Genomic DNA, 15,521 nt, shown 5'->3' on the forward strand with positions numbered 1-15,521 from the left:
GGCCAAAACTCTATCTTAAGGCAGAATTTTACCTTCAGGCAGAATTCTGCCTAAAAATTCTACCCTAGGGCAGAGTTTTGAATCCAAGTTCTACTTGGAATTTTTTTTAAAAAAATTTAACTAGGGGGGAGTTCGAAGTCGGAACCAAAGAATTTTAGGCGAAAGATAAAAATTAAAGACCACTGCATTTGAAGGACACTCCGCACAAAAAAACATGAAAGGAAACTGAATTATGTAGACTAACCACAAATTCCAATAACATATTAACATGGGCCAACCAAAGATTGGTCAAAGAAGCTAGTGGATTTTGTTTAATTGGGCTACATTTTTTTGCGCGGATTGCCCTTCTTTTGGGGTGGTCTTTAAATTTTGCCCATCATATTTGTGGTCTTTAAATTATGCCCCTCATATTGCTGGTCTTTAATTTTTGCCCTTCGCATTGCAACTCTGAGCGTTCACGCAGAAATCATGAGGTTCTGAGTTCGAACCCCCACTCAAGCATAAATTAAAAAAAAAATTGCAAGGCAAGGTTTGTGTCGCGTGTATGCCGGACTCGACATATATTTGTTAAGGAATTACCAAATTTATGTCGGACCCGACATACTTATGCCAAGTCTGCCCATAAGGCATAAGTATGTCGGGTCCGACATAAGTTTGGTAATTCCTTAACAAGTTTATGTCGGTGGGAGCATACTTTTAATGGGCAAACTTTTATGCCGGACCCGACATAAACTTGTGAAGGAATTACCAAAGTTATGCCGGACCCGGCATACTTATGCCAAGTCTGCCCATAAGGCATAAGTATGTCGGGTCCGGCATAACTTTGGTAATTCCTTCACAAGTGTATGCCGGTGGGGGCATAGCGAAATTTAAATTCTGCCTTGCGATTTTTTTAAAAAATTTTGACTGTGTGGGAGTTCGAACCTGGAACCCATGGAGTTTAGCCGAAGGGCAAAATTTAAAGACTTCAAATATAAGGGGCAAAATTTAAAGACCACCCCCAAAGAAGGGCCGAATTGCCCATTGGGCTAAGTACTTGTCAGCGTATGAAATTGGGTTTTACTGAGTTGATATCCAACTCAAACAGGGTCATTTGCACAATTAGCCTTCAAAGGCACTGGTCTTAAAAAAAAATTCCCTCAAATTGGTCTTTAATTTTTATGCTTCTCCTAATACCATAAGGTTTGGGGTTCGAACCCCAGCTCAATCACTAAAAAATAAAAAATCACAATGCAGAGTTTCATAGCAGAGTTGGGCCTCAGTGCAAAACTCTGCCTTGTAAATCCAAATCTCTGTCTTGCGAAATTCTTTTTTTTTTCATTGAGCCAGAGTTCGAATTCAGAACCTCGGGATATTAGGCGAAGGCCAAAAATTAAATACCAGTGCCTTTGAAGGGCAATCCACAAAAAAATGGAGTATGTTTATGTGATTAAGCAGTTTTAATCAGTTGGCTAAACATATTTCACTCGGGTAGTCGTAATAATAAGAGTTGTTGATGAATACTTGATATATAATAAGTGTACAATCAATATATAAACTATAGGGTGCTGATGTATTAATTATCCGTTGCTTACTAGCTAAAAGATCAATCTATTAGCTAGGCAATCAGATGTATTATTAATTAAACACTGCTTACTAGCTAAAATTTGTGTAAACAAAAAAAAAAGAAAAAAAAATCAATTTATCGACTTGATTAGGAGCCCGTCTGGATTGGGTTTTAAGTTGGTCAAACCAGCTTATAAGCCATTTTTTATTTATTTGAGTGTTTGGTAAAATAGAAAACAGCTTCAATTAAGTTAAAAAGTGCTTAAATAAGCCAAAACCAAAAAGTTGCTCAACCCCATTTTTTTTTTGGCTTAAAAACCATTTTGGTTTGACCAACAACTTTACCTTTTTATCCCTTATATTTTCTGTTAATTCCAATACTGCCCTTACTTCTAAAAACCCTTTAAACACTTCTATCCAAACACGTAACTGCTTATTTACAAAATAACTTTCGACACTTAAAAAGTACTTTATGCACTTATGCTTAAAAGCCACTTTTTTCAGCTAATCCAAACGGGATGTAGGCTATTGTATAGTGCACAAAACTAGAAGCTTTACATAATTATACAATGTCAAGAAGCGCATTAGGTAGTTTTAGAACAAATATTAGTATATCAATCAGTAGGCGAAAAAAAAAATTCCATCCCCTTAGCAAAAGAATTTCTTTCGTTTATGTCCCTTCGGCCAAATTTAATTACTGGCAGTAGTCCAAATATACAAAACATATGCACTGATATGTATAGGATACGTACAATACATGTAGTATAGTATGTGTGTGTATATTCAAGTATAAATATACAAAATCTATACATTCGTTGGCTGTCTTGTAAACTAAATCACTTATCTCAAATAACTTTCAAAACAATACACAGATTGCCCTTCGTATGGGGTGGTCTTCAATTTTTGTCCGTCGGATCTTTAATTTTTGTCCTTTGACGCTTTAAGTAATAAAAAAGTGATTGAAAATACACTTTTGAGGCTAAAGTGTAACCAGAGACAAAAACATGGACTGACATGTCAACTCATTTGGGCTAACGAAAAAAAGAACAAAATATCCGAATTTCGGACCCGATAGTTTCAAATCGAACCCGAGTTCTGAGTCTAATCGGCGGGCACTCACTTCTCGAAACATTATAAGCTCGTCACTTTTCAAACATACAAATTTTTCTAGCAATTTCATCAAAACCCTAGAAGAAGAAGCTTATTGTTAAGAGATATGGAGGAATCAGTTCAAACTGAGAACGGAAACCTACCGCCGCTGGAGGCAGTGACGGCGGCGGTGAAGGAGACGGAAGAGGAAGCAGTTATTGGGCCGGGTCCAGCTCCACGCGCACGTGCGAAAAGGCCTCTCCAATTTGAACAAGCTTATCTCGATTCTCTTCCTTCAGCTAACTTGTAAGTAGTAGTACTATACACTATCATCTATGCATATGTTTAGCTAAACCTATAGTGCTCGGACTATGAGCAAAGGGCAGGTAGAGGTAAGGTTTGCGTACACTTTATCCTCTCCAGACCTCACCTGTGCGATTATACTGGGTATGATAGACAATTTTATTAGAAGTGTGTGTCTGGGGTGGGTTTTTTTTTGGGGGGGGGGGTTGTAGATGGGTAAAGTATGACTACATTCCGGCTCAGGGAAGTGCGGGAGGAATTCTCATTCTTTGGGATGAGAGAAAGGTAGAGTGTGTGGAGGTGAATAAGGGAGATTTTTTGCTAGGAATGCGGTTTAAAAACCTGGATAATGGAACGGAGTGGGGGTTTGGAGGTGTCTATGGACCTGTGGGGGAGAGTTCAGAGGAGATTTTATGGATATACATTACGTATGTTGTTGTAACTTATATCTTCGATTTGTTTTAGGGGTTTTAGGGTTTATTATATTTCAGTGTATTTTCTATTACGCATATTCATAGAGTTCCGTTTTATCCTGCTTAGAGTAATGTAAATAGTAAAAGGGGGCTAGTCCCCGAAAATGCCCGACACTTTAGTGTTGGGGACAACCAGTGACATCCCACAAGTGGGGTCTGGGGAGGGCGGGGTGTACGCAGACCTTACCTCTACCTTTGTGGTGTAGAGAGGCTGCTTCCGAAAGACCCTTAGCTCAAGAAAATCATTTTTTGAAACATGTTTGAAAAAATGCACGAGTAAAAAGTTATAATGAAAATATCAAAGGAAGAAGAAGTATAGACAACAAAAATAACACTGGAACCGTACTCGATTAGAACCACGCTCTCCTTCGAAAAAGAGAGTAATCGCTCGACTACCTACTAACCTTCTACCTCAATTCCCGACCTCCATGCTCTCTCATTTAGGGTCATGTCCTCACTCCTCCGTGAGTTGAAGATGTGTCATGTCATGTCTAATCACTTCTCGGTTTACCTCTACCCGTACTTAGACCTATCACTGCCAACCTCTCGTACCTCACATGCCTGAACCATCTCATCCCCCGCTTCCCTCATCTTGTCCACCAAGAAAGCCATTCCCACCTTGCCTCGTATATCCTCGTTCCTAATCTTGTCTTTTCCTAGTGTGTCCACACATCAATTGAAACATCCTCATTACTTTCATCCTCTGAACATGCAGGTTCTTGACCGGCCAACACTCTTCCCTATACAACATTGTTGGTCTAACAACTTGAATATCCTGGTTTATATGCCCAATTGCAAGTATGAATATTATATGATTTATCCGTCATCATTATCACAAGTTGAATATCCCGTTACTGTGCCAGAGGCCTCAACTCAAAGGCGCAGGTTGATCCCTCTGGTTGAGGGTGCATTCCTTTATTCATAATCAAATTGACACGTGAGAAGGGGTTACTTGTTTTTTTTTTTTTTTAATATATAGTAAAGCATTTCATTTAATAATATCGAGGCCGAGATGGCCATATACAAGATATATACCCAGAAAAGGAGAAACCTACAAATATGATTCTCTCCAAAAAAAATACCCAATCCTCTATACAACTAGAAGCTACATGGGTGCACCAAAAGAAGATAAGGGAATGGAAGCTACTCCTCAATTGAGCAAAGCTCATCTCCATCCCTTCAAAAGCTCTCCTATTTCTCTCTCTCTTCAATTGACCCACATTAAAGCCAGAGGAGTAACATTCCAAGCGTTTTTCCTTCTTTTCCTAGCTCCAGTGTTCCAACTGAACATCAACTCCTTCACGGATCTTGGCATCACCCATGAAACGCCGAACCATCTAAAGATCTCCCACCATAACCTTGTTGCTAGATTGCAAAAAAAAAAAAAAATTGCAATGCAACAAAATGTGATCTACGTCCTCACCTGCCTCCTTACAAAGGAAACAACAACTAATGCAGACAACCTTCCGTTTCCTAAGATTTTCTGCGGTCATCACCCCTCTAGCAGCTAACCAAGTGAAGAAGCACACCTTCCTTGGCAACCTAGGAATCCACGCCGAATCAAAAGGAAAACTATCTTGCGACCTAACCAGCATTTTTTGTAGGAGGACGTGACAGAAAACAATTTGATACTCCCCACCTCCCAGCACATAGCATTGGGTCTAGGGTTGGGCATAAACATGGAAAAACCGAATTACTGAACCGAACCGGGTATTTTGATTTTCGGTTCAGTTTTCGGGAATAAAATTAAAATATTCGGTATTCAGTTGAGCTAATTATACCGTTCGGTAATTCGGTAATACTGAATACCGAAGTAAATACTAAATAAAGGCCCATTATACTAAATTAATAGTCCAGCCCAATATGCGTCAATAGCAATCAGGCCAATTACCTAAAATCCATAATCTTTCAAGAACATTTGTCATCTTTTTCACTCTAGTCTCCACCGACCACCTCCTCTCTCACAAGTCACACCAACACCAGTGACCACCCACCCTCCACACCGCCTCTCTCCCTTACCGTCTAGCTTGATTCTCGAAATATATATTCCTCTGAAATCAAGCAATCAAAAATCAATTTTCAAGGTACTGTAACTTGTCACATTTTTTGTATTCCTTAAGTAGATATTTTTATTTCAATTGCTTTTAAATGATTTTAGTTCCCTTGGCTTGTCCAATATTTTTGAGTATATTAGTATAATGAATATAGCTCTGCTTTAAATGGTCTGAATGGAGCCGAACAGAAATTCTGGAAAAGACATTGTGGAGTGTCTACCGAATTGGTTTAATGCAATTTAAGTACACATATCCTAAAGGGTATTATTCACTTCTTTGCTCTTTTTCTTTGAAATGTTCAGTTAATGTGATTTCATGGGCTTCATTGATTTGGGAATTTTGATCATTTCTTAGGGATTTGTTGTGTTATTTTTCTTATAGCATATATATGTGCTTGTTAACTAGCCATTGATGTAATACAGTGAACTCGACTTAATATGGTATCGCCGAATACCGTACCAAACTGAAGTTTAATTTACCGATTACTGAACTACCGAACCGAAGTTTGAAAGTTCGGTATTTGGTATCTACTTTCAATTACCGAACCCGAACTTTGAAAATACAGAACCGAATACCAAACGTCCACCCCTAATCTGGTCTATGAACTGGTTCGCATTGCTTATGAAGTTCTACTAGTGGCTCGGCTTTCAAGGGAGACTGAGCAAGGGGGATAAGTTCTTCTATTTGCTGATTTTGCCTATAGAACGATGTGAATTGACCTAAGCAAAGAGGAAGTAGACTGCTTTGGCGGGGTTTACCAGGTAGGTATAATTCAACAGGACCCTATCCCATCCCGTGGTCCTGAAAGAGTTCTACATAGGTTATGTCTATATTAGCAAGGGAGTTAATACTGTAAACCAAACGTAAGGCTGCAATAGGTAATATGTATACAACGTCGGATGCCAAAACCAAATTAGTTATGCAGATATTAAATTAGTAATGCAGAAATATGTGTATTTAGTCATGCAAAGTCTTGTGTTAGGACTGTCTTTTCATACGCGGCCAACTAAACAATTCCAAGCGTTGTAGGTGGTTAATATTGTGGACACTTGTTGGAAATATTACTAACCATGTATCATGCAATGCAGGTATGAAAAAAGTTACATGCACCGAGATGTGGTCACTCATGTTGCTGTTTCAGGAGCAGATTTTTTCATTAGTGGGAGTACTGATGGTAAGGCAGGACATATGAATTTTTGATGTTTGCTTAAATTTACCGAATCTTCTCTTCTTTATTGTTCAGGCCACCTGAAATTTTGGAAGAAAAAGTCTATGGGTATCGAGTTTGCAAAACATTTTAGATCTCATCTTGGACCAATTGAAGGCCTTGCAGTAAGTAGCCATTGTCTCACTGGCAGCAGTATTCTCTGCTCCGGTTTATTATCAGCATGCTTGATCAGAGCAATACTCAACTTCACCTAAATTCTGTTGCAGGTTAGCATTGATGGTATGCTTTGCTGTACAATGTCAAGTGATAAGTCTGTGAAAATATACGACGTAGTGAATTTTGACATGATGTCCATGATTCGTCTTCCATTCATACCTGGATCTGTTGAATGGGTATATAAACAAGGGGATGTCAAAGCTAAACTTGCTGTTAGTGATCGTAACTCCTCAGTTGTGCATATATACGATGCAAGAGCTGGTACAAATGATCCTATAATAGCTAAAGAGGTAGGCCCATTGTACTTGTCAGGTTGATATGACTTCTGTGCAGTTCTTAATGCTCTTCTTTGTCACGTTAATATGAAGTTTCTACTAAATTGTAAACTCAAATTGTAACTTTGTGCACATCAATGATCAATGGAGACTTTTAATTTAAAAATATATATAGGAACTTTCTACCAGTCACATGAACCAACTCGCTAACTTTTAGTTTCCTCGTAATCAGGTACACTTGTGCCCCATTAAAGTCATGAAGTACAATCATGTCTTTGATACTGTGATATCAGCAGATGAGAAAGGAATCATTGAGTACTGGAGTCCTGCCACACTTCAGTTCCCAGAGAATGTGTATGTCCTCAACTTTTAAAAGTAATTTTACCTTGTATCTGCTCCTTTGTGGGGAGAATAAATTGCATTTATTTCGGGGGAGCTCAAAAGCCCCAAACTAAGTTTGAGAATTATCCATTTGAATAATGGTATTTGAAGATTTGAATTATCCATCACTGTTCCCTGAATCCAAGAACTTGTGTTTTCTTTTTCCGATTGCCTTTTTTGTTCGTGTGTGTGTGTGTGTGTGTGTGTGTGATGGGAGAGTGTATCAATTTCGAATTCAAAATAGAGCCTTGTGAAATAGTCCTTATATGGCATTTATTGTTAGACCATCTCCGTTTTTGTGTTTTTAGTTTATATTCACTTCAATAGAGTAGTAATAAATCAACCTTTTATGGTTTATTTTATACTATCCAAGAAGATACGCATAGATTATGTAATATATTGGTTCGCCTACTTTCTTTGTTACATTAAAGTGTTTGTCCCTTGCTCCTAATTGTAATAGTCACCTCTCATGGTTATCTTCTTTATGTCCTGCCTGCAGGGTGAATTTTAGACTGAAGAGTGATACTAATCTCTTTGAAATTGTGAAATGCAAAACCGCTGTTTCTTCTATAGAGGTATTACATGAAACCTTTTTCTGGAAATTATGTGTACTTCAGACCCTATTACTTGAATTAAAAAAGTTTCGTCTACTATGTACATCTCAAGTTAGCTTAAGCAGTTTCAAATTTCTTATTCTTACCAATCAGTATATAGAGTCTTCTGAAACTTCTTTTTTTCCTTTTCTCTTCTTTATTTCCAGGTAAGCCCTGATGGTAAACAGTTTTCTGTAACTTCACCAGATCGCAGGATTCGTATATTTTGGTTCAGGACAGGTAAACTAAGACGTGTATATGATGAATCTCTTGAGGTAAGAGATTTCTCCTTTTAAATAATCTATTAGCTTATGTATCTAAACATCTATTTCTTGTCTTCTTCTGTTCCTTTAGTTGGTTGATAATCAAAATTTTCCATCTTTTAGGTGGCACAAGATCTCCAAAGGAGTGATGTTCCTTTATACCGACTTGAAGCTATTGATTTTGGGAGAAGAATGGCTGTGGAAAAAGAAATTGAGAAAACAGAACATGTACCACAACCTAATGCTGTTTTTGATGAAAGTTCCAACTTCATTATATATGCAACTCTCCTAGGAATTAAAGTAAGAAAATGTCCATTAGACTGTGAAGAATTCATTTATCTTGTTGTTCCTTGTACTTGTGCCTTACTCGAGTTATGATAAGTTTCATGCTTCTTCTATGGTCATCTTCTGATTTTGGGTTATTTTTCTTATTGTCAGGTTATAAATCTACACACCAACAAGGTATCCCGTATCCTGGGGAAGGTGGAGAGCAATGATAGATTTTTGAGAATTGCTTTGTATCAAGGTGATAAAAGTAGTAAAAAAGTAAGAAAAATTCCTGCTGCGGCAGCAAATGCAAATACAAGCAAGGAGCCCCTGACAGATCCGACTCTACTTTGCTGTGCTTTCAAGAAACATAGAATCTATTTGTTCAGGTATTTTATATAGTATAGAGAATGAAAAAAAGGCTATCTTGAACTTTGTTGCTTCTTCAATCCAACTAGTATATGATGAACTTGGACCTTCTCCACTGCACTAACATGTTCAGTCTAGATTTAGTGGCATGGTAAAGGAAACGTGTTGACTGCTTTATCTAAACTAGTCAATATATTTTAAGTCAGGTACGTCTGCAAGTTTCAACATACAGTATGAATTGTTATGATAGAAGCTTAAATATTGATTTTTCTACTAGAATTAGGCTTTGAAGTTGTATGAAAACTATCTTGACCTGTGAAAAAGTTAAAGAGTCTCTGTCAGCTGTTGCGCTTTTCGAAAATGGGTGATTTAAATTGATGTTTCATACTGCCACAAAATATCAGTCCTCCTGCCATCTCAACCATTATGAAAATTAAATTTTCTTGTTTATATTTCAATATTATGCTTATTAACAGCTCATGTTATTCTATAACAGTCAGAGAGAACCTGAGGAACCTGATGATCCTACCAAGGGAAGAGATGTCTTTAACGAAAAGCCACCTCCTGATGAACTTTTGGCTGTATCAGACATTGGGAAGTCCGTTACTACATCCCTTCCAGATAATGTGGTAAGTTATGGTTTTATGTGGCATATATCAGATAGACAGAAGATTCCGGATAGGTTTAAACTGGATATACTTTTCCATGAGTTTGTGGGAACGTGTATTGACTGTGGAAAAGGTTTTAAGTAAGACTTATTTTTGTGGTCCGTATAAACCAAGTCAATGAATCCTGAAGAAAGGACTTACTTTCTTCTACTTCTATTTTCGGACTCCTGATCAATTAATGAATGACATAAAAGGATAGCATGTTATGAAACTGCTACCTTGAGAATGGTCTTCAATCTTCATAAGCTGGAATGAGATGGGCAAACCTACATTGTGCTCTTGGGCGGCCTTTCTTAACTAATGAATAACACTCTTTTTTCTGCATTATTTGTGGTATATGCAGTTAGTGTTTGCATTACCACGTTGCTTAGAGGCCCTTCCTTTTTGTTTGTGTACTAATCCTTAGAAATGGACAGAATTTTGCTGATTCATTCTCTTTTTCTGTGACCTAGGTCATGCATACCAGTATGGGCGACATTCATATGAAGCTATACCCTGAAGAGTGTCCAAAAACAGTGGAGAACTTTACAACACACTGTAGGAATGGATACTATGATAATTTGATATTTCATCGGGTCATCAGAGGCTTTATGGTTCAGACAGGAGATCCATTAGGAGATGGCACAGGTGGCCAATCTATTTGGGGAAGGGAGTTTGAAGATGAGTTCCATAAAAGGTATGTTAATGTTTTGTAGATACTTATGCATAAAAGCATAACTGTGCATGCTTAAGTTGTGGTCTTAACTTATTTCCTCGACTCCCTCCTTCCTAGATATGTCATGTGAGGGGTCATTGTTTTACACTTTTACTGATGCTGTTTGCAGCTTTTTGGAATAATGAGCATGGTGGCCTGTGGGACTGGAAATCTAGGCTCATAATAAAAGATTGTTCCACTTGGGTGTAAAATGTGTTTTAGGTTTAATCGACCACATTTTTCTTTGAACATCAGTCCGTTTTTAAGCGTCCGCAGCAGTAAAAGTGAACTAACAACCCCAGTCAAATGGTAGGACAAAGTAGGTATTCAATCCCTGGAGTAAATGGATCCATAGTAATAGTACAGTGTAATTTCTATCCGTGTCCTTTAGGTTGCTGCAGCTTTTGCAGCACCTAATATGCAATAGAAGATTGCCAATGCATAGCTTAGAAAGAAGAGTTAATGACCGGCCAAAAATGAAATCTCTTTTGCTTTCCTTCTGTACTCGTCTTTGATATGCTGATGACCAGGATTTCGTCAGTATTTGGATTTTGAAACTCAGTTGCAAGTAATAATATTGTTAATACTTCCTGGCAAAAGCGGTGGAGCTTTCGTGAATTTAACTATTAGATAACCCAACAATCCTCTTCCTCCCCACCAATGAAAAGGATCTTTTGCATTTCTGTGCTTTTGATATTAATATACAACTCTAATGCTTATGATTATAAAGCGACTGATATTTAACATTTGCTGTAGTTTTCTTCCTTGCTCGACTCTGGATTCTTTTTGTTTGCTTTGTTGAGTAGATTTTTCTTTCTAGGGTCTAGGGAGTGGACAGCTTAGTCATTGCCTGAAATAACAGCTGGCACAGCCTCATGATATCTAATTCTAGCTTGATTTCCTACATATAGCTGATAAACACATTTTCTTTATGCTTCACTGAGTAAAGTGTATCTGAACGATTATATTGGTCTGCAGTCTGCGACATGATAGACCCTTCACTGTCTCGATGGCTAATGCTGGGCCAAACACCAATGGCTCTCAATTCTTCATAACAACTGTTGCCACTCCATGGTTGGACAATAAGCACACAGTTTTTGGCAGAGTGGTGAAAGGAATGGATGTCGTACAGGTATCAGCTTCTAAATTTCCCCGTCCCGCCTCTGCTATGGATTGATTATCGAATGAATAGACCACTCAGAGCTTTGTCCTGTTTAGCAGAATATCTAGTTATTTTACCACAAAGGAAGAAAGTTGGTGAATATGCTATAGTTCAAATTGAAATGATAATTGCTGCAGTGTGTGATGTGATACGTAATGTAATGCTACTTCTTGGGACCTAATTCATGATTCCTTTTCTTTTGGATTACGACAGGCTATAGAGAAAGTGAAGACCGACAAAGGTGACAAGCCATACCAGGATGTGAAAATATTGAATGTGACTGTTCCAAAGTCTTAAATGGGTTCTTGTTGCGGCTGTGCTCCAGTATTGGATGGTTTACTTCTACTTATTCTGGAGCATTGGAAGGATTACTACGACTTATGCTGGAAAGTATCAGCAATCCTCGTTGGCCCTGGATCTGACAATGTATCCTGTGTAATCTATGACTTCTGGTACTCTCCACAAACCCACTATACAACATATATTTCCAGTTTTGAGAAACTTCTCCTTTTTTTATTATTATTATTATATCAAATCGTGCCTCTGGGAAGTAGAACTTGACTTGCTTCACTCAAGTTGAAAAGGATATTAGCGACTGGGAGTTGTTGGCGGCTAATCCGGTATTAGCTCATTGGCAGGGAGTGTACGATTTTTGCTGAGACAGTGTATTCCATGCCAGATTCATTAGTGGGACAGAGCGGTACGAGCTTTTTTTCAATGTTCTTGTAGGGGTTATGGCTGGTAATTTATAGAGTTGATAGCTAGGCTTGAAATATCAACAGATCGCATCAATGGTAACGTTGCCTCTCAGCTGTGTTGTAGTCAAGACCAGGCCTGTACTCTGAATTGTAGGGGTAAAGTTTTTTTCTTTCCTTAATTATTGTAAAAGACCATTCCATTTCATGTGTTAAAGTTTTAAGCAAGTGATACACTTTCCCTTTTCATGCCTGTTTTGGCAAGTTCTAACTTTTGTTCACCGTGTAGATAATTTTTTCCAGTTGGATTAGATTTCAAGTTAATAGTCGATTATTGCTTTAAGCGCTGAAACATGTACACCATACTACAGCGTAATAGCCTGCTTAGCCAAGCTTATTTTTTTCTAAAGTACTTTTTTTCGTGTTTGGTCAAGTTATTGGAGAAAAATAAGTATATTTGGGGAGTAATAAAAGCAATTTTTTAGAAATTAAAAAAAATAGCTTTTGCTCAAAAGTATTTTTTTGAAAAGTATTTTTGAGAAAATACACTCAGAAACACTTTTTTAAAATTTCTATTCAAAATTACTTTTTAAATTAATTGGCCAAACAGAATTTTTTTTATCAAAAGTGCTTTTTGAAAAGCATTTTTGAAAAAAATACTTTTAGAAATAAATTAATTTTAGAAGCTTGACCAAACATGCAATAAATGTATCTCATGATAACATCTAAGAAAACAACACAATAACAGTAACGCAGATTGGCACTTACTTTGTCAATCTGAGAATGAGAATGAGCCTCACGCCTCAGAATTAGCTACTTGAATTTTAAGTGAAAAAAGAAGCAAACGAGAAATCCCAATGTTTACCACCAAAAGATGGGAGTGATCCTAATGAGATGGATGAGAATCATGAGATTACTCTTATTCTTAATCAAATATCTCTGGTTCAAACTTTCTTCATTCTTAATCAGATACCTCTGATTCACCTCTAGAAATGAAAGCCCTTTATAGTACAAAATCTTCCAGATCAATAAAGTGAATCCTCAACTTTAATATAGAATTTCTGCTTTAACGAACTGACTACATTAAGACATGATGTCAACCGATAGCGCTTAATCAAATGAAAGTCCTATAATAAGTTGAGAATTGCAAGTTTTAATGACTTGAACAAGCAACAAATACTCAAACCAAAAAAGGTGCAACACAAATCCAACAATATTAGTAACTTCCAATTGACTCAAGATGTTTACCAAGCAAAATTTAGGTTCATCAACTAAACTAAAAATGAAATCCGTAAGTAGACAAAAAGACTCCTACAATAAACTCAAAAGTAACTGACGAACAAGACTTTTCCACTGTTGCAATTCCTCTAATCAAAGAGACTGAAGCCCATGTCCTGCAATAATGAAACCAGACAACCATGTTAGCAGATATGCAAGAAACATTGTCCAGAGCCAACACTCCTATAATTAAACAGACTATCTTACATCATCAGATTCCTCTTTCTCTTCGACCTTCTTTTCCTCTTTCTTCTCCTCAGCAGCTGGTGCTGCAGCACCGCCACCAGAAGGTGCAGCAACTGCAATGGCGCCACCACCAGAAGGTACAGAAGCCAACTTCTCCCTACCAGCAGCAATCAGCTCGGTGATATCCTTGCCCTTGACTTGGGTCAAGAGGAGCTCAATTCTATCATCATCAGCTTCAGCTCCAACTGCAGCACGCATGTAAGAAAAATGAGAACGCAAAACTAAGAGTTACCAATACAAAATATACAAGACAGTATACAGTAGTAGCCAAGGTTAATAACAAGATGCCATTGTTATAGTTGATGTGGGTGAAAAAGAGGCATATAACTGTGATTATGCGAACATTTTCGTGGAAAACATTTTCCATCATACCAAACACACCCTAAATCAGAACAACAACAAAACAACTATGAATAACAAAGCAAAAGTACTACGCAAGGGGTTATTGGGTATTCGCATAATCGCATTTATATGCCTCTTTTTCACCCACATCAACTATTTTACACCCAAAACAAATTGGGAAAATTACAGCCAAATACCATTCGGCCATCTAGTTTACAAAATATGTACACAATGTATAGGTAGTGTATTCTTTATACTAAATATACATATAATATACATACACTAAACATATATGTACACACCCCACGTTGTGGGATTTCATTGGGTTGTTGTTGTTGTTGTATACATATGTGTACACAACATATAGAGCAAAAGTGTATAGGTATTGTATACTTTGGCCATGTTGGTAAACAAGATGTCAAAAGGGTACATTTACATAAGTTTCCCACAACAAAATGGGTGTGCACTAAATCAAACCAAACAAAACTATGAATGCCAAATTGAAAATACTTCACAAATGGGTTATTGTTATTGGCATATTCACAATTCATATAACTCTTTTTCACCCACATCAATTATTTTACACCCAAAAAATAAAATTGGGATGTAAAAAAAAAAAAAAAAAAGGGTATACCAGAAGAAAGGATCTTCTTCAAATCAGCACCAGATGGACATGTGTTTCCACCCAATACAGCCAACAAATAAGCAGCAATAACCTTCATTTTCTTCTCTAGAAAAAAAGTTACACACAATAAGAAAAAACAATTAGATTTTCAGATACAATGTGACAACAAATCTGAAGAAAAACGAACAATTAGAGAAAAAAAAAATTACTTTGTGAGATTTGGATGCTAAGAAAATGTGTTTGTTTATTTGGCCTTAGGGCTGCTGTTACAAAAAAAGTAGATGGTTATGTATATATAGTTAGGGCTTTTGCCCTTGCTACGGAAAGATAACGAGAAAATGACTAAACTGGTACCTTATGTTTCAGGTAATGAACAATTTGGTCGATTAAGTTTGCTAAAAAGTTACTCCCTCCTCCGTCAAAGAGTCTTTTTAAGAGGGAGGAAAATTTTGAAATTTGTAATCCAAAACAAGTCTTAGATAAATGTGTGGCTGTAAATCATATTATAAAGTGAAATTGCTTTTAGATGTAAGAAAGTGACATTCTTTTTTTAATGGACTAAAAAGGAAAGTGTACCACATAAATTAAGACTGAGGGAGTAATTCTTTTTGTCTTAGATAAATATTTACTAAACTCTATAGGTCAGATTCGACGGGTAACTTATATTTAGAGGTGTAACTTTCATAGTTTATGTTATTTATTTATTTATTTATTTTTAGAGTATAATGCAGCTTTTTGAGATATAATTTTTCCAATATTTAATATCTTTTTAGAGTCTAGTACAAATTTTTGTGTTGCATATTTTATGACTTAAC

General features: G+C 37.0%; 2 protein-coding genes across 7 annotated transcripts; one reads left to right on the forward strand and one right to left on the reverse strand.

The window, feature by feature from the left end:
- The first annotated feature begins 2,536 nt into the window (after nt 1-2,536).
- LOC132600564 (peptidyl-prolyl cis-trans isomerase CYP71) lies at nt 2,537-12,464 on the forward strand. Of its 5 annotated transcripts, none has more exons than XR_009567259.1 (14): nt 2,537-2,940; nt 6,553-6,638; nt 6,708-6,796; nt 6,899-7,138; nt 7,356-7,477; nt 8,004-8,079; nt 8,265-8,372; nt 8,484-8,660; nt 8,799-9,016; nt 9,493-9,625; nt 10,117-10,340; nt 11,337-11,490; nt 11,734-11,972; nt 12,097-12,464. XR_009567259.1 is itself a non-coding variant. In XM_060313822.1 (13 exons), exons 1-13 carry the CDS (start codon nt 2,762-2,764, stop codon nt 11,815-11,817), a joined length of 1,890 nt encoding a protein of 629 aa, XP_060169805.1. In that variant the 5' UTR covers nt 2,537-2,761; the 3' UTR covers nt 11,818-12,464. The 5 variants fall into 5 exon arrangements, 1 of the variants encoding a protein (XP_060169805.1); XR_009567260.1 differs by having other exon boundaries at nt 12,148-12,464; XR_009567257.1 differs by having other exon boundaries at nt 12,159-12,464.
- Nucleotides 12,465-13,421: 957 nt separating this feature from the next.
- On the reverse strand, nt 13,422-15,065 carry LOC132600565 (large ribosomal subunit protein P2B-like). 2 transcript variants are annotated; one of them, XM_060313824.1, is made up of 4 exons: nt 14,916-15,065; nt 14,716-14,811; nt 13,701-13,924; nt 13,422-13,609 (listed from the first exon to the last, which is right to left on the reverse strand). In XM_060313824.1, exons 2-4 carry the CDS (start codon nt 14,801-14,803, stop codon nt 13,583-13,585), a joined length of 339 nt encoding a protein of 112 aa, XP_060169807.1. In that variant the 5' UTR covers nt 14,804-14,811; nt 14,916-15,065; the 3' UTR covers nt 13,422-13,582. The 2 variants fall into 2 exon arrangements, with proteins under 2 accessions (XP_060169807.1, XP_060169808.1); XM_060313825.1 differs by having other exon boundaries at nt 14,716-14,806; nt 14,916-14,979.
- Between the last annotated feature and the right edge of the window lie 456 nt (nt 15,066-15,521).

This window comes from Lycium barbarum, chromosome 6 (genome assembly GCF_019175385.1).
Source record: "Lycium barbarum isolate Lr01 chromosome 6, ASM1917538v2, whole genome shotgun sequence".
In the NCBI taxonomy this organism is placed as follows: Eukaryota; Viridiplantae; Streptophyta; class Magnoliopsida; order Solanales; family Solanaceae; genus Lycium; species Lycium barbarum.